This window comes from Nicotiana sylvestris, chromosome 3, assembly GCF_000393655.2.
Source record: "Nicotiana sylvestris chromosome 3, ASM39365v2, whole genome shotgun sequence".
NCBI lineage: Eukaryota > Viridiplantae > Streptophyta > Magnoliopsida > Solanales > Solanaceae > Nicotiana > Nicotiana sylvestris.
This window is the reverse complement of record NC_091059.1, coordinates 63,604,660-63,627,352: the sequence shown is the minus strand read 5'-3', so window position 1 is coordinate 63,627,352 and position 22,693 is coordinate 63,604,660. Positions and strand designations below refer to the sequence as shown.

Here is a 22,693-nt window from a genome sequence, read left to right as displayed (position 1 = left end):
TGTTCTCCCCAGCAGTGTTACTCAGAGGTTTGCAGTATTATCCCCAGCAGATCATCGAGATGTAGAAGCATCCTCGACAGATTGTCGACCGAGTTTCAAGAGGGTCGGACAACCCAGAGTGGGGAAGGAAGAAAAGGAAAATTCATCCCCAGCAAAATAATCCCAGCAAGTTTTGAGGTAAGACATTTTCAAATTTTGAGGATATTTTGGGTTCATCTGCCCTCGAATAGGATATTTTGGGTTCATCCGCCCTCGAATAGGATATTTTGGGTTCATCCGCCCTCGAATAGGATATTTTGGGTTCATCCGCCCTCGAATAGGATATTTTGGGTTCATCCGCCCTCAAATAGGATATTTTGAGTTCATCCGCCCTCGAATAGGATATTTTGGGTTCATCCGCCCTCGAATAGGATATTTTGGGTTCATCCGCCCTCGAATAGGATATTTTGGGTTCATCCGCCCTCGAATAAGATATTTTGGGTTCATCCGCCCTCGAATAGGTTATTTTGGGTTCATCCGCCCTCGAATAGAATATTTTGGGTTCATCCGCCCTCGAATAGGATATTTTGGGTTCATCCGCCCTCGAATGGCATTTTATTTTCAAAGTTGTTGAAGTCAGGAGCCCGCCTGAAGAGAGGAAAGGCGTTTATTTTTAAAAGTTGTTTAAATCTCGCCAGCCTAAAGAAAGGAATGACATTTTATTTTCAAAGTTGTTGAAGTCAGGAGCCCTCCTGAAGAGAGGAATGGCGTTTATTTTCAAAGTTGTTGTTGAAATCAGGAGCCCTCCTGAAGAGAGGAATGACGTTTATTTTCAAAGTTGTTGTTGAAATCAGGAGCCCGCCTGAAGAGAGGAATGACGTTTATTTTTAAAGTTGTTTAAATCTCGCCAACCTAAAGAAAGGAATGGCATTTTATTTTCAAAGTTGTTGAAGTCAGGAGCCCGCATAAAGAAAGGAATGGCATTTTATTTTCAAAGTTGTTGAAGTCAGGAGCCCGCCTGAAGAGAGAAAAGGCGTTTTATTTTTAAAGTTTTTTAAATCTCGCCAACCTAAAAAAGGAATGGCATTTTATTTTTAAAGTTGTTTAAATCTCGCCAACCTAAAGAAAGGAATGGCATTTTATTTTCAAAGTTGTTGAAGTCAGGAGCCCGCCTGAAGAGAGGAAAGGCGTTTTATTTTTAAAGTTGTTTAAATCTCGCCAACCTAAAGAAAGGAATGACATTTTATTTTCAAAGTTGTTGAAGTTAGGAGCCCACCTGAAGAGAGGAAAGGCATTTTATTTTTGAATTTGTTTAAATCTCGCCAACTTAAAAAAAGGAATGGCATTTTATTTTCAAAGTTGTTGAAGTCAGGAGCCCGCCTGAAGAGAGGAAAGGCGTTTTATTTTTCAAAGTTGTTGAAGTCAGGAGCCCGCCTGAAGAGAGGAATGGCGTTTATTTTTAAAGTTGTTGTTGAAGTCAGGAGCCCGCCTGAAGAGAGGAAAGGCGTTTATTTTTAAAAGTTGTTGAAATCTCGCCAACCTAAAGAAAGGAATGGCATTTTATTTTCAAAGTTGTTGAAGTCAGGAGCCCGCTTGAAGAGAGGAATGGCGTTTACTTTCAAAGTTGTTGTTGAAATCAGGAGCCCGCCTGAAGAGAGGAAAGGCGTTTATTTTTCAAAAGTTGTTTGTTTGAAGTCAGGAGCCCGCCTGAAGAGAGGAAAGGCATTTATTTTTCAAAGTTGTTGTTGAAATCAGGAGCCCGCCTGAAGAGAGGAAAGGCGTTTATTTTTCAAAAGTTGTTTGTTTGAAGTCAGGAGCCCGCCTGAAGAGAGGAAAGGCGTTTATTTTTCAAAGTTGTTTGTTGAAGTCAGGCGCCCACCTGTATAACAAGAGGAATACGTTTTAGTCTTATACTGCAAATCTGGAAATCAGTAACCCACCGGAAGGTAGAAGGTTACAACAGAAATCCCCAGCAGGAAACAATAAAAATCCCTAGCACCGGAAAGCACCAGGTTGCAACAAGAGGTCCCAACACAAATTCAAGCGCATGAGTCAAAGGGAAGAAAATACGCATCTTGAAAGAAGTGGCATGTGAACATTAAATCATGCCCAGCATAACAAATCTGATGAAGAGAGTTGTATCCCCAGAGGAACCGCCGAAAAGCTTAATGAAGAAAGCCATGTCCCCAGCGGACCGAACAAAATGATGAAAACTGGTATTCAGAAAAGCGAAAGGTCAGTGTCATCCCCAAAGTCTCGGAAGAAAAACACCGGAGGAAACACAAGCCAACAAGAAAGCAAGGCAACAAGAACAAGTTGCAGTCTAGCCTAGCTACTTGTTTTCTTTTAAGCACGGTGTAACAAGGAGATCGGTAAGCAGTGGTAAAAAGCATGCAACAGCAGTAACCTTGCAATCCCACGGTAGTCCCAGCTACCAAAACTTCCCGAACTACATTAACCTGATTCCCCTTTAGCCAGGGATATGTAGGAAACCTTTGAAGCAAAGGTTCGGTTAAATATTTTTCAAAAAAAATGCTTCACATAGTACTCGGATGAGCAAAAATCGCTCACTTTATCTTTGCACGAAAACCATTCGTGTCTTCGGGCAAAGAGGGGCAGCTGTAAGCACGTGATTTTTGCCCTATATGAAAGAATTACTCCCAAAAAAATTCAAAAATAAAATGATTTTCCTTGGTGTGCAATTTTGAGAATTTTTGTGACATTTTTGGGATAATTATTTGTATTTGTCTGTGCATGTTTATTTTGTTAAATTAATAAAAAATACAAAAATATGTCGCATTTTGCATGTAGGATTTAATTATACAATTGTTAGTAATTAAGTTTGTTTTACAAAAATTGAAAATTACAAAAATAGGCATCTTTTGCATTTTTAGCATTTAATGTCCAATTGTACAATTTTATGCTTAATTATTACTTAATTGTGTGTTAATTGTTATTGGGAGTTAATTTGCACTTTTATAACTTAATTTAGTTCTTAATAATAATTTAAGGATTTTTAGAATTTAATTTTAGAAAAATAAAAGAAGAAAAGAGAGCAAGAATACAAAAAATCGGAATTGGGCCTCTTCTTCAATTTCAAACCACAGGCCCAAAAAATTGCCCAACCTTTCCCATGACCCGGTCCATTTCAAACCGGGTCGACCCGGTCCGCCCCATAACCCCAATACCTAACCCCTCTTCATTTTTTCATTTTTCTCCCAAACAAAACAAAACAAAGAAAACCCTAAACACTAAGACATCCGCCCCCCTCTCTTCTTCTCCAAAGTCCAAAACACACACAACCATGGTTGCCTCCCCCGCGACTGCCTTCGAACCAGTACCTCCTCCTCGTTGCTTCACCATTGTCCGTCGACCTCACATGTGTGCCTGTACTGAAACCTCCTCGCCATTCTTCAGCTCCCTCGTCACCATGGACAACTACGCAGTTGCTGCCTCGCCATGCTTCAGCTCCCTCGTCGCCTTCTGCTTCTGCTTCCCGCTGCTTCATCTTCTCGTCGCAAACGACAACCAGTCCTAGCGCTGCCCCTGCTGCTTCATCTTCTACATCCAAACCCAGCAACATGAACGACCACTGCCTCGTCGCCTTTGCTCCAAAGCCAAGCGGCTTCTGCTGCTCCTGTTGCATCCAGTATGGTCGAGCAGTTGGTTCGAAACCAAACCCCATCGTTGCTGCTTCACATTTGTGTTCGTCGTTTTCAGTACAGTCCGAAAAACGAGACTCAACCATCTCATTTGTTCGAGCTTTGGTCGAGGTTTGTCGAAACAGTCCACACATAGTTCAGGTTCGTCGCTGGTCAGTTGTTGTTCGTCGTTTTGATCCGGTTAGTGGGTTTTGAGTTTCACTTTTGTCCGTGCTTTGTTTTGATATTCTCGAATCTAAAATCGGTAAATGTTTGATTTTTGTTTTGTTCGTGTGTTTTGTTAATTTTTCAGTTTGTTCATGTGAAATTGTTAGTTTAATGTTTGTTAGATTCAAATTGAAATTTAATTAATTATTTCTTCAGTTTGTTTCATGTGTTGTTATGTATTTTTTCAGAAATTGTTAATGTTGTTAGATTCAAGTTTAAATTCATAATTGTTTCTTCTTCGGTTTTGTTTTTATTTTTCTAAAAGAATTTAGTTGTAATAAGGAAATATGTTGGTTTAATCATTTGAATCTGTCATGTTTTGTTGTTTAAAATAGATTTAATTCATGTTCATCTTTGTTTGAAGTTCATTTTTAATCCAGTGATTTAATGTGAGTTTATGTTTTGGTTTTTTGATTTAGTTTGAACCATGTATTGTGTTGTTAATATTGTTGTTTCCTTGCTCATCCATTTTTGGTCTAAGTTAACCAGGATTGGTTCCCAATATGGTTAAGTTATTCACATTAATTTGATGTTGTTCATCTGTGTTCATATGATTTGTTGTTGAAATTGTTTAGAAATTGGTCATATTGGCATATATTTTGGTTGAGATTGATTAGGTGAATTGGTTATAGCTGATGGGGTAGTTTGGTAAATTGCAGTACGTTCAGGGGTAAAATGGTAATTGCAATAAGGTCGGAGGGGTAGTTTGGGAATTGAACATTTTGAATAATTCTTTATGTTAAGCATGGGGGACAAAATGTAATGGGGTGGGGTTTGATATAATTATTTTATATAATGGGGGACAAGACATAAATTAGTGGGGGAATATTGTAATTGTTTATGTTAGGCATGGGGGACAAAATGTAATGGGTTGGGATTGATATATTTATTTAATGTAGTGGGGGACAAAGCATGTAGGCATGGGGGAAAAAGGTTTAAAATAAAGAAAACATTGATTAGTGGGGACAAAGCATGCCATTGGAGGAATATTTTGGGTTAGAGGTTCAAGACAAGAGTCTTGCTATAAATAAGAGTCATTCTTGACATAAGGGGAAAGGATTTATTTTTTAGGAGGATTATTTTCTAGAGAGATTTTTTGGGGAGAACATTTTGAGAGAGAAATATATTCTGAAAATCTGAAGAGAGTGTGATAGAGTTTAAAAAGAGAAAACAAAAACAAAGTGAGAAACGAGTTTAGTTTCGGGTTTTAATACACGCGTGGGTTGTTGCTGTTTAGTTTGTTTACAAACTTTTGGGTTTGTTCTATCGAGTTGTTCGGTTTTTCTTCAAAGTTTTCTGGGCCTTGAATCTGGTTTGAATTACTGCTGCTGGATTGCTGTTGCGTTGCTGTGTTATTATTGCTGCTGACTCCTCATTCTTTTCTTCTTGTACTGCCATTTCCAGGTACACATTTGTACACTCTCGGCTTGAAGCGAAATGAAATATTAATCAGGCTTTGTTCCTGTTGAATTTCTCCTGTTTAGATTTGTGTTTGAATAGGATTTTCCTTTCTTTGTATAAAAATGTAGTTGATTGATTAATGAGTAATGGGGTTGCATATGTATAACTTCTTCATCTAATAATGTTAGTTTAAATTAATCAAAGAATAGTTAATCTGTTTTGATATTATTTTGCATCAATCTCATGTTCCAGTGTTATTAAATAATAGAATATAGAACGAAAGCAATCTCTCTCTGTACAAACTCTATTGCAATTTTCCATTTGCATTAGCCGTAAACTAATAACTAATAAGTTACGTCTTTTTTAGCATGTAATTAATCGGGAGATTTTCTTTTATTTTAGAGACGAACTTAATAGAAAAATGTAGTCACTGTAGGTTTATCCTTTTAAATAAAAATGAGACGAGCCTCGCCAAATAAAACGCACAGATTGCGGGGCCCTCACAAAAATGTACGTGTTAATTACTTAGAACTCGGGATAGGCCGCTTAGCGAACTCCACAGCCTTACCCAAAATAATAATACGCTAATCGTTTTAGGTGCTCATTTTAATAAATCTTACCTTCTTAAACTCGGGTGCACATTTATGTGACCCAAATCCAAATCTCAACGGAGTCGAAATGCGGCTCTAATCACGGGTACATTTATTGTGACGTGGTTCGAGATGTGTGTCCATGACGTTGCAAATTCCTTTCAAAAAATAAGAATGAGATGAGCCTCGCCGAACAAAAATACAAAAATTGCGGGGACCTCAGTAAATATTTGCTTTAAAATTGCTTAGACTTCGGGATGGACCGTTTAGTAAAATTCCACGGCCCTACCCAAAGTGAATGATACGCTAGTCACTTTAGGCGCGTATTTAATAATGTTATCTTCCTAAACTCGGGTGCACATTTATGTGACCCAAATCCCAATCTCAACAGAGTTGAAATGTGGCTCTAACCACGGGTACATTGATTGTGATGTGGTTCGAGATGTGTTTCCACGAGGTTGTCATTCTTGATAAAAATAACAGTAAATGATAAAATCGGTTAAAAGTTAAATTTTGCACATAGGTTCAACATGTATTAAATCAGATAATCAAGCCAAATATAACAGTTGAGCGACCGTGCTAGAACCACGGAACTCGGGAATGCCTAACACCTTCTCCCGGGTTAACAGAATTCCTTATCCGGATTTCTGGTTCGCAGACTGTAATATGGAGTCATTCTTTTCCTCGATTCGGGATTAAATTGGTGACTTGGGACACCTTAAATCTCCCAAGTGGCGACTCTGAAATAAATAAATAAATCCCGTTTCGATTGTCCTTTAATTGGAAAAAACTCCCTACGCTCCACGCGGGGGCGGAAAAAGGATGTGTGACAGTATCTCTGCTTGGCGTATTTGTCTTATGATGACGTTTATTAACTTTAAACAAAGAATATGGTGCAAAATATTCAAATTCGTTTTTTGGTCTTTCAAAAGGCTTTGAACCACTAGAACTAGAACTTTCATCCAAATTTATAATTTTTTACAAAGTTTTTCATCAGTAATTTCTTTTAAAAGTTCTATTACATTGTCAGATGTAATAGTTTTTATATTCAAATCTTGAAATTGTGATTGCAATTTATAAAACTCATCATCATCGCAAGTGCAAATATCACCTTTACAAGCGGTGCAAGTATTATCCAAATCTTTACTACTTTCAGATAAATCTATCAGATCAATCTCAGCTTCGGACTCAATCTGAGAACAAGTATAATTAGAATTTGATCCGGAAGTGTATAACAAGTTATAAACTTTGTCACGTAACCCATCGTCTAGTTCTAAGGCCTATAGCTTTTGAATCTTGCAATTTGGAGCGATATGCCGAAATTTTCCACACTTATAACACTTAATATCAGCAAGATCTCTCTTTGATCTATTCTTCGTAAATCGAGTAGATTTGCGATGTGCTTTTCTAGTATCACGCTCTTCCTTAAATCTATATCTAGACCTCTCTTTCTTATACGGGCTATCAGGGTTAGGATACCTATGATATCTGTTTTTCTTCTTCTTACTTTGAGTAGAGGTTCCGGGTAAACCGAACTAGGTACAGAAGTCACCTAATTGGGATTTCTCTTTAAGTTTATCAATCTTAAGCTGTCTAGAAAGCTTCAGATCATTACACAAGTTTAATCCTTCTTGTATACACACTCCTATAAGTTTACCATAGGTATAATTTCCATACGGAATTTCACCATAACTACCTCTTAACGCTTTTCTTACTCTTTCAGCGAATAAGGAGGGAAGGTCGTCTATAAACTTAGCTTTCTAATGTTCATACTTATTTTCGGGTAGATCCATAACCCTACTCATAAAAGTATCTTTGTACCATCTAAATTCACTAAGGGTCCTACATCTAAGCCCATTTAGTAAAGTACGGACGGTCTCATGCTGATTGGTAAATCTACCGTTAAAATGTTCTAGAATTGTAAGGATAAGGGTATAAACAGCATCTTCTCTACCTTTAACTAGAGACATGCCTATATTATCAACCCCTTCGTCAACGGCGGTAGCATTAATAACCGTTGCCTTTTCTTCAACGGATAGATAGTTATCCCACCAGCCACGAAGTTGGCCAGTAAAGCCTGCAATAATCATTTTGCAAATAGTTCTATTTGTGTTCTTAACACTTTTATAGATAGTTGAGTACATAAGCATTCTATGTACAAGAATAGTTAACTGTCTATCAGTTAAGCCATCAAGATTCCATTCATAAATTTCGGAACCGATGTAAGACGTATTAGTCTGATTCCAATCGCGTTCCTCTATTAACACATCTTGAGGAGTAGGACGGGAATAATAGTAAGTTTACATCCGGGGTTTGTCGGCATACTTACTATTGGGTTTAATTAAACCCTTGAGCTTATTAAGCTCTGACCACGTTTCAGTTTTATAATCAGAAACAGTCTCAATTTTATCAGCAAATTTTTTTGATAAATCAATTGGTCTAATATTTAAACCAGAAAGTTTCTTATCAAGAAGGTCTGCTAAGTCATCAAGATATTTGAATTTAAAATCTTGAACCTCAGGAGGCCTTTGAACGTGAGTAAGAACTGCTTGATCAACCGGTTTGATTCCCGAAGTGGAGGCAATATCGGTTGGTCCTTTGTTAGTACTCATCTTCTTTATTAAAGCAATCTAATCATCCAATTTTTTATCAAGAGAACCGATATGTTCTCCTAAATCTTTTACATATAAACCCAAATAATTATTTTGAGAAATCAATTTATTAATTTCTGCAATACTAACAGCTGCAACATTATCGTCAACAAATTTTCGAAAAGCAGTGTAGGTAATACCAGTATTATTAGGTAAAATAAAGGGGCTTGAGGAGGGTAAATGGCTTTAGTAATATTACCACTCTCATCTTTATAAGATCTTTCTAACACCTTTATATAAAGAGGCAAATAAGTTGTTATAAACCAAGGAACAAAATACATAATTTGATTATGCAAAGCACAATTTTCGTAAAATTCTTGAGAAATACTATTTAAATCTTCTTTGCTATAAGCATAAAAAAACAAGTTTTAAACTGGCTCCATTTATCACTAAAAAATTCTTTTTGAATATATTTTCTTGCTCGTGAACCTGGGCTAAAATCAATTTGGTGTGGAATCATTAAGTATTATTGGGGTCGAAATCCTTTTCGAATACAGAAGGAATATCCTTATCCGAAACATTATCATTATCCTGAACAATATTTGTTTGAGGGTTAATTTTAACCCTTTCAACAGGCTTATCACTAAATATAGTGTGTAATGAGGTTGCGCGCTTGCGAGCTGGACCATTGACTAGTTCAACAGGAGAAATATGTTGAATAGCGGGTAAAAGTCTATGACTAGAAAATGAGCGTCTATTATAAATAGTAGAGTTATCATCAAATTGAATACAAATCCTACTGTCCGGGTTTTGAGTAACATGCAAACAATCAGTATTTGACAAGTCATTAGTAATCTGTCTTGGGGATATAACCGAATTTAAAGTCCAAGTAGTTGGAAAACTAATGTCTTCCCACCTAATAGGTCTCCTTGTGGTGACCTTTGACCTTGTAAAATTGGTTTCTACTAATATGGTCTGATCCGATGTATCATATAACTTACATCGAGGATTTAGAGTAGACAATAATTTGAAATATACCCTATAAGATAAACATATAAGTTTAGAACCAGGCGCATAATTATAATCATGTGTTTTCACATTTAAAGTCAAGGCATCAAAAATATTAACATCAGAAAGAGATAGTTGCAAATTGGGTTGAGTATTAAAATATATTGGACCATAGGCCACAGTAGATTCAATCGAACCCATCAGACTGTCTGAAATTCAGATTTCTAGCATCTCTAAGAGCTGCTAAAAAGGTCTCTAGTAATCCTTTAAGGGTTAAAGGTTTAAACGCAATTTGAACCATACCAATATGCAAGTAATGATAATGATATTTATATAAGTCAATATCGTGGTTGTTTAACAAACGAATAGTCTGTTCAGAAAAATTTAACGCCAAAGACTGTTCAGTCGTTTTTATCAATTGTTTTGAAGAAAGTTTATCAAACCAACCATAATCATAAATGGTTTTATAGAAATTTTAGGAATCGTCCATTTATTTAACAAATCAAGGTTTTGAGGTATATCTACCTCTTCAAGTCTAGTACTTTTAGTACTTGTTTATCCTAGATCCATTCTAAAAGCTTCATATCTATGTTGAATATTTTAGATCTATTACATATACACCATAAAAATTCCTAGGCTCTGATACCATTTTCACCAGGATCAGGGTAGGCGGGCGGTAGTCCGCACGGCCACTCTTTCAAAATATAAAGGAATTTTAATATAGTTTCTTGGCTTGATTCCAAGATTGTGGTACAATCGACTCTGGTACTACTCTTATTGGCTTTGCCTTAGTGGCTACGTCTAGCCAGCTATGACATTAAAGCCCGCTGAAGTTGTCAAAAGGGCTATCCCTTTCACAGTTGGAATTGCTAGATACATGGGCTCAATAAGAGTATGTATCGGACCTAGACAGGCCCCTTGCTTGGGTAAAAGGATAGATCCTTCCATACAGCCATTAAAACTATACTAAAATTTCCGTATATTTCAAATCTTTACTGGTCGTGCGGACTACCGCCAACCTTCAAAGGTACTGAAACAGCTAGATCTGGATGGCCGTGCGGACTACCGCCACATTTTCACCAGGATCAGGGTAGGCGGGCGGTGTAAATGGTATCAGAACATATAGATATATATATATATATAGCTTATATACTATATACTATACTATATAGTTGTAATTAACTTATAGATTGACATTACACTAAGTATTAGTGCATTAGCTAATATTATATCGAATACAACTTTTATATATATATATAAATACATAATTTTAAATTGAATTAAAATCGTAAATTTTAATATTCAATATTTAAAATCGAATATATATATAGAAAAAAAAAGTTATTTAATTTTTTTTTAGAAATAGCGACCAACGTTGGTCGCTATTTTGGTTAAATAGTCAAAACTTAATTAGCTACAAAAATAGCGACCAACGTTGGTCGCTTTGTTGTAAATGTCGACTCAAAAACGGGTTTCCCCCGCTCATTCTCTTATTTTGTTCCCAAAATTCTCTCTCAATACATTCCCCTCCACTTCTCTATTTCCCTCACACAAATCAATCCCCCCACCCTACGCCACCACTATGACCGCCTGAGCCACTGCCGGAGCTGCCGCTGCCACCGCTACCGCTACCCTACCGGTCGTTTTGAGCTTTTGTACTTTGACCTCCAGTTCTCGGGCATGACTTGCCCCATTTGGTGTATTATGACTTATGTAAATATTTGGTTTTAATTTTAAGGGTAATCAGCATGAAATTTGGAAGAACAATCCTCAGTTTGAAACTTAAAATTTGAAAGGTTTGACCATGTTGTGACTTGTTTGTATATGATCTCGGATCGGGATTTTTATGATTTGGTTAGCTTCGTTAGGAGATTTGGGACTTAGGAGCGTGATCGGAATGCATTTTGGAAGTTCGTGGAAGGTTTAGGCTTGAATTGGCAAAACTGAGATTTCGGCGTTTTCCGGTTGGTATGTGAGATTTTGATATAGAGGTCGGAATGAAATTCCGGAAGTTACAGTATTTCCATTGTGTCATTTGGGATGTGTAAAACTTTAGGTCATTCGGACGAGATTTGATAGACTTTTTGATCGAAAGCATAATTTAAGAGTTCTTGGAGTTCTTAGGCTTGAATCCTATGTTAAAGTGGTGATTTGATGTTGTTGTGAGCGTTCTGAAGTTTTGAAAAAGTTTGAACGATGTCATGGGATGTGTTGGTACAATTGGTTTGAAGTTACGGGGGGTTCCGAGTAGGTTCCGGGATGTTTTAGGCCGAAAATCATAGCTGTAGCAGGTCCAGAAGGGTTACAGGCCTCGAAACCCACCAGCGCGGTCCGCACAAAATGAAATGCGGCTGCGGTAGGTGTTGTGCGGACCGCACAAAATGCAGTGCGGCCGCGGTGAGGAACATTTCACTGGTCCTACTTCAGAAGCTCATATTTGTTTATCTACAAGGAATTTTGTGATGATTTAAAAACAAAAATTGTAGCCCTTCGTGTCTAGTTTTCGGAAAAGTAAAGATATTACAATTTGGACATCTGTATCGAACGTTATGGCGAAAATACTAAAGCCTATCACTGTAGATAAAAACCTGTGCAGCCGCAGTCATTTTTGTGCGGACCGCGGTCGTTTTTGTGCGGTCCGCAGAGGTGGAAATCTGTGGGCTACTCTATATATACTAGGTTTTGGGTTTTATTTAATATTTTGACCTAGAGAGCTCGGATTTTGGCGATCTTTCAAAGGTTTTTCAAGAAATTCATCAGGGTAAGTGATTCTAACTCAGATTTGGTTAGAACACATGAATCTATCATTTAATCGTGAGTTGGGATGGAATTTGGGAAGAAAAGTTGTGGAATCTTCCAAAAATATAAATGATGATTTGAAGGACCAATTGGAATCAGAATTGGATAATTTTCGTATGGTTACACTCGTGAGGGTATGAGGATTCTGAAAATATAAATTTTACTTGATTCTGAGACGTGGGCCCGGGGCTCGGGTTTTGGTAAATTCGGAAATCGTGCCCTTTGTTGGTTGTTTTTGCTTGGGCTTTGTTTCCTTAGCATATTATGACGTATTCGTTCTGATTTTGGATAGATTCGATGCGCGTGGAGGCCGATTTGAGGAGCAAAGGCGTCGCGGGCTAGAGTTTGGACCGGATCGAGGTAAGTAATGATTGTAAATACTGTCTTGAGGGTTTGAAACCCCGGATTACACATCATGGTGTTAGTTTGAGGTGACGGACACGCTAGATGATGAGCGTGGAGTGGTGTACCATTGGGGATTGTGACTTGTCCATCCCGTACGACTGTTAAGTCACGTATTTGATTTGAAATCTTATGATATTCCATGTTTTAGAGATTTATATTATATTTTGGGTTGTATGCCATGTTTGGGGCCTTGTGCCGACCTGCTGAGACCCTTAGGGGCACTTTCACTATTTTTCCTCACTCTATTTGTTTTGAAAGCATGTCCTCAATCATGTTTTATCTGTTTATTGTTTAAATCCAATTTTATCACTTTATTTCTTAAAAATATGAAAACTGTTTGGGCTGTGCTCCTTGTTTTACTGATGGTCCGAGTGATCGTGATTTGATGACTAAGATAGACCGAGGGTCTGATTGTGAGGTTGATGACTGAGAGTCTGATTGTGAGGTTAATGACTAAAAGAGGCCGAGAGCCTGGTTGTGAGGATTATATTTCTATGGATCGGGCTGCACGCCATAGCAACATATATATATATATATATATATATATATATATATATATATATGGATCGGGCTGCACGTCGCAGTGATATAGCGCTTGGGCTGTAAGAGCCTTTCCGGAGTCTGCACACCCCCTGTGAGCGTCGTCGACGAGATATATGGATCGGGCTGCACGCCACAACGATATATGGATTGGGCGTCGCGCTGCAGCGGTTACTATGTGGTACCTATTGAGCGTGAGTATTGAGTGTAAGTACTGATTGGTAAGAGTTGAGTCACGAGTGACTGAGAGGCTAGCCCGAGGGGCGATAGATATATATACATGCACCTGAGTGATGCTTTGCCTAAGAGGCCTGTTTATGAACTTATTGATTTTTACTCTTCTTTAAGTGAGTTTCTATCGAATATGTTGATTTATTGACTGCTTTCACTTATCTTTATACCGAGCCTCTGTCGAAAACATTGAATAAATGTTTCTAATCAACTTTTATTTAAGCTGGGGCTTATGAGATGTTCAGAACTTAACCACTGATTTGGCTTTTGATATTTCTACTGAGATTTTCTTGTTATGAGGTATTTATGACTCCTGTTTTGCCCGAGGGGCCAATTATGGTTTTCGTCTCCTTTATTAAAAAATGGTATTGAACCCCTACTGAAACCGTTAGAAGGTATTTTTAAATGATTTTTACCAAAAGTTGGATTTTAAACGAGACGATTGACTCGTACTTTGATTTGAAAGCCTGTTATACTTATTGAGTTTAACATAAATGTGGATTCATTGTTTCCTACTGCTCAGTCTTTATTTACTCTTATTACTTACTGGGTTGGAGTACTCACATTACTCTCTGCACCTCGTGTGCAGATTCAGGTATTTTGGAACCCGGTAGCGGGTGTTGGATGCTCAGACGCGGAGTCATCAGGGTTAGCAAGGTGGCTGCACGACGTTCGCAGCACTGCTTCCTTCCTTTCATTTCATTTCTGTACTTAGTACATTTTGACTGTTTTTGTAGTATTCAGACCTTGGTAGATGCTCACGGCTAGTGACACCCCGTTATCGGGCTTGTATGTTATTTCCGCACTGTTCATTCAGACTTATGTTATGAGATATTGTTTAATTAAAGGCTTAAAAATGACTCTTAATGATTAAGGGGTTAATATGGGTGTTGTGTCGGCTGACCTTGTCTTCACGAGAGGCGCCATCACAACCAGGCCGGTTTGGGGTTGTGACAAGTCGGTATTAGAGCCTAGGTTACATAGGTCTCACGAGTCATGAGCAGGGTTAGTAGAGTCTCGTGGATCGGTACGGAGACGTCTGTATTTATCCTCGAGAGGCTGCAGAACCTTCAGGAAAAACTTCACATTCTTGAATTCTTATCGTGCGTCCTTGATCCAGCTTGAAATGTAACACTTTGAATTCCTTCCGCGCGTTCGTATGCACGCACGAGCGCTCAGTATCAGATTTGCATTGATGGTTGGTGGTTCCCTGATCAAGGGACGAGATGTGATCTCTTTGAGTTGATGTTGGGCCAGTCTGTAGGACTCGAGGCCGAATTTTTACCTATAGTTTGAGCACCAAGGTGCTGATTGTGTGCGCACGTGTTTTTGAACTTATATATTCAATAGTGCCCCTATTAGTAGAAGTGATGGTTGGATGGCTCTGTGATGAGTATGTTATGACTGCGAGATGTATCCGTATGAATATGAAGCGACGAGAAGGGTCTGCTGGAGGATAGAATAACTATTAGGTGCTTGGATTCCATCTTGATTTGAGGTATAGCCCCGAGTTATGGGTGTGTGAAGAATCTTTTCGTGTTTCCCAGTTGTGAGTAAAGTAAATTTCATGTTTCGGTATGAGTTCAAACTCAGGAAGACTAAGTGACTATGTAATGTTTGTGACGGTGGAAGATATACAGAAATGATAATTGAAGGCAAAACAGGTGGGCTATCTCCTGCGAAGTGTTCTGAGGTTGTGTGATCCTTATGTGACTGTTAGAAGATCTTATGTACAAGTGAAATATAAGTGTGAAAATTTGAATTTTGGGTTGCTTAAGAGAGTAGGCTTAGCTGTTGCGAGAGTGAATGCGAGATTTGCAGAAGATTTAAAGTACTGGATGATATGTGTTCTCACAAGCTTACAAAGGATTTGAGTTTACTCTCACTATGGTATTAAGGCATCAATAGAGTATATACGTTATGAGTTATTAAATGTGTGTTGATCTATGGCTTCAAGCCAAGTGGGGGAGTCTGCCATTGATTAGTTGACTGCACGGTTATGTGCTATGTCGGTTCCAATTTGAGGCATTCAGGTGAATCAGTTATGGCCTGTGGAGATTGAGACCGAGGATGGCTCGAGTAAAGGAAAATTCTTAACAAAGGTTATAGTATGTTTCATAGGTGTGTGAGATTCTTGGCATGTCTTGAGTCGTTGTTAGAAAAGGATGCTCGGTGCATAGAGCAGGAAGTTGCTTGGTTGTAATGGAATGATGTCACACTCTACGGTGTCGGAGTGCTAGTGAGGTACGGGTGGTTCTGTTTGTTTGATCAGGCTGATTGCAATTTGAATAGAGTGAATGACTCTCGAGAATGGTTCTAATGTATTCAAGATTCTACATGTAACAATTGGGCATTTTAAAGTGTATGTGTGGTTAGAAACTGAGTTTTCATGGGAAGATGTCAAGACTTGTGGTATTTTCTATATTAATTATGGGATTCCATGTATCAGTATCAGGAAGGTAAAGATAACGGAGGTAGATTCGCAGGAAGTTCTTCAGAGTAAAGTATTTTGTATGTGGTGCTTTTGGGAATATTTAAGAGAGTATTCAGCGGCTTATGAGCCTTAGACAGTGTGATGTTATGCTTGGGTCAACTACAATATTGAAATAATTGAAACAAAAACTAGAAATAACAAAGATTCAAGGTTATAATTCAAACCTAGTTTTTTTAGGTGGAGAAGGAGAGAAAGGTGTCACGACCCCAAACCGACCCGGTCGTGATAGCGCCTATCGTGAAGACAAGGCCAGCCGACACAATACCCATATTAACACCTTAATCATTAAGAGTCATTTTAAGCCTTTAATTAAACAATATCTCATAACATAAGTCTGAATGAACAGTGCGAAAATAACATACAAGCCCGACATCGGGGTGTCACTAGCCATGAGCATCTACCAAGGTCTGAATACTACAAAAATAGTCAAAATGTACTAAGTACATAAATGAAATGAGAGGAAGGAAGCAGTGCTGTGAACGTTGTGCAGCCACCTTGCTAACCCTAATGACTCCGCGTCTGAGCATCCAACACCCGTTACCGGGTTCCGAAATACCTGAATCTGCACACGAGGTGCAGGGAGTAATGTGAGTACTCCAACCCAGTAAGTAATAAGAGTAAATAAAGACTGAGCAGTAGGAAACAATGAATCCACATTTATGTTAAACTCAATAAGTACAACAGGCTTTCAAATCAAAGTACGAGTCAATCGTCTCGTTTAAAATCCAACTTTTGGTAAAAATCATTTAAAAATACCTTCCAACAGTTTCAGTAGGGGTTCAATACCATTTTTTAGTAAAGGAGATGAAAACAATAATTGGCCCCTCGGGCAAAACAGGAGTCATAAATACCTCATAACAAGAAAATCTCAGTAGAAATATCAAAAGCCAAATCAGTGGTTAAGTTCTGAACATCTCATAAGCCCCAGCTTAAATGAAAGTTGTTTAGAAACATTTATTCAATGTTTTCGACAGAGGCTCGGTATAAAGATGAGTGAAAGCAGTCAATAAATCAACATATTCGATAGAAACTTACTTAAAGAGGAGTAAAAATCAATAAGTTCATAAACAGGCCTCTCAGGCAAAGCATCACTCAGGTGCATGTATATATATTTGTCGCCCTTCGAGCTAGCCTCTCAGTCACTCGTGACTCAACTCTAACCAGTCAGTACTTACACTCAGCACTCACGCTCAATAGGTACCACATAGTAACCGCTGCGGCGCGCAGCCCAATCCATATATCGCTGCGGCGTGCAACCCGATCCATATATATATATATATTGCTATGGCGTGCAGCCCGATCCATAGAAATATAATCCTCACAACCAGGCTCTCGGCCTCTCTTAGTCATTAACTTCACAATCAAACTCTCAGTCATCAACCTCACAATCAGACCATCGGTCTATCTTAGTCATCAAATCACGATCACTCGGACCATCAGTAAAACAGGGAACACAGCCCAAACAATTTTCATATTTTTAAGAAATAAAGTGATAAAACCACATTTAAACAATAAACAGGTAAAACATGACTGAGGACATGCTTTCAAAACAAATAGAGTGAGGAAAAATAGTGAAAGTGCCCCTAAGGGTCTCAGCAGGTCGGCAAGGCCCCAAACATGGCATACAACCCAAAATATAATATAAATCCCTAAAACATGGAATATCATAAGATTTCAAATCAAATACGCGACTTAACAGTCGTACGGGATGGACCAAGTCACAATCCCCAATGGTACACCACTCCACGCTCGTCATCTAGCGTGTGCGTCACCTCAAAATAATACAATGATGTGTAATCCGGGGTTTCAAACCCTCAAGACAGTATTTACAATCATTACTTACCTCGATCCGGGCCAAACTCTATCCCGCGACGCCTTTGCTCCTCAAATCGGCCTCCACGCGCATCGAATCTATCCAAAATCAGAACGAATACATCATAATATGCTAAGTAAACAAAGCCCAAGCGAAAACAACCAACAAAGGGCACGATTCCCGAATTTACCAAAACCCGTGCCCCGGTCCCACATCTCGGAATTGGGTAAAATGAATATTTTCAGAATCCTCATACCCTCACGAGTCTAACCATACCAAAATTATCCAATTCCGGTACCAATTGGTCCTTCAAATCATCATTTATATTTTTGGAAGATTCCACAACTTTTCTTCCCAAATTCCATCCCAACTCACGAATTAAATGATGAATTCAATGATAGATTCATGTGTTCTAGCCAAATCTGAGTTAGAATCACTTACCCCGATAAATTTCTTGAAAAACCTTCAAATGATCGCCAAAATCCGAGCTCTCTAGGTCAAAATATTAAATAAAACCCAAAACCTCGTATTTATAGAGTACCCCACAGATTTCCACCTCTGCGGACTACACAAAAACGATTGCGGTCCGCACAAAAATGACTGCGATCGCACAAGTTTTCATTTGCAGTGACAGGCTTTAGTATTTTGGCCATAACTTTCGCTATAGATGTCCAAATTGCAATATCTTTACCTTTCTGGAAACTAGACACGAAGCGCTACAATTTCACTTTTGAATTATCTCAAAATTCTTTATAGATCAAAAGATATGAGCTTCCGAAGTAGGACTAGTGAAATGTTCCCCACCGCGGCAGCACTGCATTTTGTGCGGTCCGCACAACACCTTCCGCGGCTGCACTTCATTTTGTGCGGATCGCGCTGGTGGGTTTCGAGGCCTGCAACCCTTCTGGACCTGCTACAGCTATGATTTTCGGCCTAAAACATCCCAGAACCTACCCGAAACTTCAAACCGTACCAACACATCCCATGACATCGTTCAAACTTGTTCAAAACTTCGGAACGCTCACAACAACATCAAATCACTAATTTAACACAAGATTCAAGCCTAATAACTCTTAAATTATGCTTTCGATCAAAAAATCTATCAAATCTCGTCGGAATGACCTAAAATTTTGCACACACATCCCAAATGATACAACGGAAATACTGCAACTTCCGGAATTTCATTTCGACCTCTATATTAAAATCTCACCTACCAACCGGAAAACGTCGAAATCTCAATTTCGCTAATTCAAGCCTAAACCTTCCACGGACTTCCAAAATGCATTCTGATCACGCTCCTAAGTCCCAAATCACCTAACGGAGCTAACCAAACCATAAAAATCCCGATCCGAGATCATATACAAACAAGTTAAATCTTGGTTAAACCTTTCAAATTTTAAGTTTCAAACTGAGGACTGTTCTTCCAAATTTCATGCAGATTACCCTGAAAATCAAAACCAACGATTTACATAAGTCAAAATAAACCATACGGGGCAAGTCATGCCCGAGAACTGGCGGTCAAAGTGCAAAAGCTCAAAACGGGCCGAGCCTCGACTAAACATGTAAGTTTTTTACTTTTCATTAAGTATTTTGATATACTTTTGTATAAATTTTGAAATACTAATTCAATATAATTTTTCTTATAGGTTCGCTTCATAGCTGACGAGGAGGAATTCATCTGCAGTCAACCACCTAATGAATTGGGCGAGGCAATCCAACTTTCAGACAAGGATGCTGAAAGAACACTCCTTGAGTACTTTATATACTTTGAACTAGACAATAGAACCAGTTTTCGAGTGGGCTTGTAATAAGTGTTAACTTAGTTTTGTTAGCTTAATGCGTTAGTTGTATTGAACTTTAACTTTATTTGTTTTAATGTTGTTGTTGTTGTTGTGTTGTTGTTGTTGGTGCTTGTAATAGGGAATTTGGTATGCTGGCAGGTGGTATAACTGCCAAAACAGGCAGTTTCTGCCAAAATTATTACCAGAAAAGCGGCCAACTTTGGTCGCTTGTTGGTCGCTTTTCTTATTCAAAAAAATATTTCCTGTGCAATAGCGACTAAGGTTGGTCGCTAATTAACCCAGATTTCTTAAAAAGCGACTAACTTTGGTTTCTATTCTATTAAAAGAAATAATTTCTGGAAAATATGTTTAAAAAATAATTAAATTCTTGCAATTAGCGCCCAATTTTGGTCGATTATGTTTAAAAAAAATTAAAAAAATTAAAAAGAGCGACCAACTTTGGTCGCTATTTTTCATATTTTAAAATATAACATTTGGTTTACAGACTAAAGTTGGTCGCTATATTTTGATTAATAATAAATAAATAAATAACGTAATTTAAATATAGAGAGCAACTTTGGTCGCTAAATTTATATTATTAAAATACTAAAGCGACCAAAGTTGGTCTCTATATTTAAAACCCGGAATATTTGGTCCTTTTACCTTAGAGACCAAAGTTGGTCGCTAATTAGCGACCAACTTTGGTCTCTAAGGTAAAGCGACCAGCAAAATAGTGACCAAGCCAGTTTGGATGCTTTTTGACCTGTAAGTTGGTCGCTTTTTGTGGTCGTTTTTTTCTGGATTTCTAGTAGTGTTCTTAAAGTCTATTGTTATAGCAACAGAGATCCTCGAGATCGGGTACCATCTCGAGGCTAGGTTTATACAGGGGTCTTTGATCCCTCGAACGTTTTACGACAGCGTCAATCGTATGACACGGCCATAAAATATATAATAGTTAATTTATCACTGCATTGTTCCAGTTCCTACTCAAATATATAATAGTTAAACCATCAAACATACAGTAGAAATTAGGAGTACATTACTAATACAATAGTTAAACCATCCTAATCCTAACATACAATAGAAATTAGGAGTACATTACTATATTAGGTAGCTATATACTCAAGAGCCTTATATACGATTTTGAAGATATTTCTAATCTAATACTATACTAAACTACAGTACTCCCTCCGTTCCAGTCTATGTGAACCTATTTTTTTTTGGCCCGTTCCAAAAAGAATGACCTCTTTCTAAATTTGGAAGCAATGTAGCTTAAACTTACAATTCTACCCTTAATGAGAAGCTTTTATAACCACAAAAATACTCTAGACCCCTTTTAAATTTGTTTAGGATCACAAATTCCAAAAGTCTTTATTTTTTTTTAAATTTCGTGCTCAGTCAAAAAGGTTCAAAAGTACTAAATAAGAGTAATATTTGCAGTCAACAAAGCAGAAAGAGTAGTAATTAAAGTGGTCTATCGTGCCCACAGAAAGAACATTAGAGTGCTCAAGTGGTTCACCGTCCCCAACCCCACAAATAAAGAAAAAGTCGCACCAAGTACTCCAACCATTGGTCGATCCGTCCACTTTTATATTTTTATTTGGACTAGAAAGTTTGATCACTTTTTTAAATACTATAAATGGTCACAAAAAAAAAAATACAGGCACACACAATAGGAAAGGAGATGCTGCTGAACGAGTGAAGCCAATGACTCTCTCCGACAGGAATTTACTTCCGAATTCCTCATCCTTTTGACGTTCTCCGGCCACTTCTTCCGATCTTAGCTTGCTAACAATCTCCTTCACTATCTGCTCTATACATTCCGCTTCATTCCTACCAATATTAATGAATTATTTCCCATAATTCAACTCATCCACCAGTTGATAAATGACCTTAATTAATTAATTAAATTTGATTTGCTAGTATGAATTCAAAGAAAACAAATTTTTTCCATGAACAACCAAAGGTTAAACAGTATATGCATGCATGACCCCTGCAAGATTAATTTTATGCACAGGCACAAATTATAAGATAGAGTAAACTTAATTCTTTCATTCAAAATGAATATTCATTTCTGAATCTCAACGTCAATTTCGAATCTCTCTAGAGAAACAAATAAGATCAACAACTTTTCTAATATGGATGATTGATCTGTAATGACCCTATATTATTATTATTTTTTTAATTACATGATTCCTCACATAGATGTAAATATAACATTGAATCCATTTGATTTCTAAAAGGAATTACAGTAATACTAACCCGTCATGTGTCTTTCGGAGATCAAAGCCTGATATATTTCCTGCTTCATCCAAAGCATCCCTCCATCTTTTCACCCTTTCTGATCTTCCAATCTCATCATCATTTTCACTATCATCAGCAAATGCCTCGGCCAAGCTGTTCCTTTGCCTTCGTACTTCTGATGGTTCCACGTCGTAGAATATCGGTATAACAATCTTCTTTAACAGTTTCCTGCAATCCATAATCTTTACAACTTCATCCAAACAATCTTTAGATAAAACAAAATTCTCGCAGAAGACAACAACTATAATCTGGGACTCTTCAATAGCTCTCGACGAATCCTTTGAAACCGATATTCCTCTATCTTGGTTCCGATCATCTTTGAAGGTGTAAATCCCTTCTTGTTTCAAAGCTCCATGCAAATGGCTGAGGAAGGTTTGGCCTATATTTCCCGTCTCGCTAAAACTCAAATACGCGGCATAACTGAGTTCTTGTGCCATTTTTTGTTGATCGATGGTGAAGGAATTGCCGGAAAATTAATGATTATTGTGCAGTTGGCCGGAGAGGAAGACTTAGCTTAGAATGTGTGTGCAGTACGTATTTTTCAAACTTCTAAGGAAGACTTGGGGTCAACTCATCTCAAGTCTTTTGTCTTCTTCAAATGACTTGGGGTTTGTTTAACTTTATATTCCAACACTAATTGTTCTTTTCTATTGTTGTATTTTACCACTTAAAGATAAGAAATTTACTTACAATAACTCCAATCCATTACACTATTTTTTACACACACAAAAAAAATATTCCTTTTATATTTTTCTTTCTCTTCTATATTATATTATATTTTTTATAAAACAAATCCATTCTTTTTTCTTTGATATTTATCCCATATAATTCATATTTCTTTCTTATATAACCAGTTAGTATAAAATTATTTTATACCTTTAATTTTTA

At 37.6% G+C, this 22,693-nt stretch overlaps 1 protein-coding gene across 1 annotated transcript; it reads right to left on the bottom strand.

Annotated features, from left to right (window-relative positions):
* Positions 1-21,070: 21,070 nt before the first annotated feature.
* Positions 21,071-22,395, bottom strand: LOC104233815 (TMV resistance protein N-like). The gene is made up of 2 exons (XM_009787264.2): positions 21,764-22,395; positions 21,071-21,334 (listed from the first exon to the last, which is right to left on the bottom strand). Exons 1-2 carry the CDS (start codon positions 22,240-22,242, stop codon positions 21,145-21,147), a joined length of 669 nt encoding a protein of 222 aa, XP_009785566.1. The 5' UTR covers positions 22,243-22,395; the 3' UTR covers positions 21,071-21,144.
* Between the last annotated feature and the right edge of the window lie 298 nt (positions 22,396-22,693).

Excerpts from the sequence above, each read along its gene's own strand:
- LOC104233815 (XM_009787264.2), bottom strand. The coding sequence starts at position 22,242 with ATGGCACAAGAACTCAGTTATGCCGCGTATTTGAGTTTTAGCGAGACG. Across the intron at positions 21,335-21,763 it reads CTCCGAAAGACACATGACGG|GAATGAAGCGGAATGTATAG; the intron begins GTTAGTATTACT and ends TAATATTGGTAG.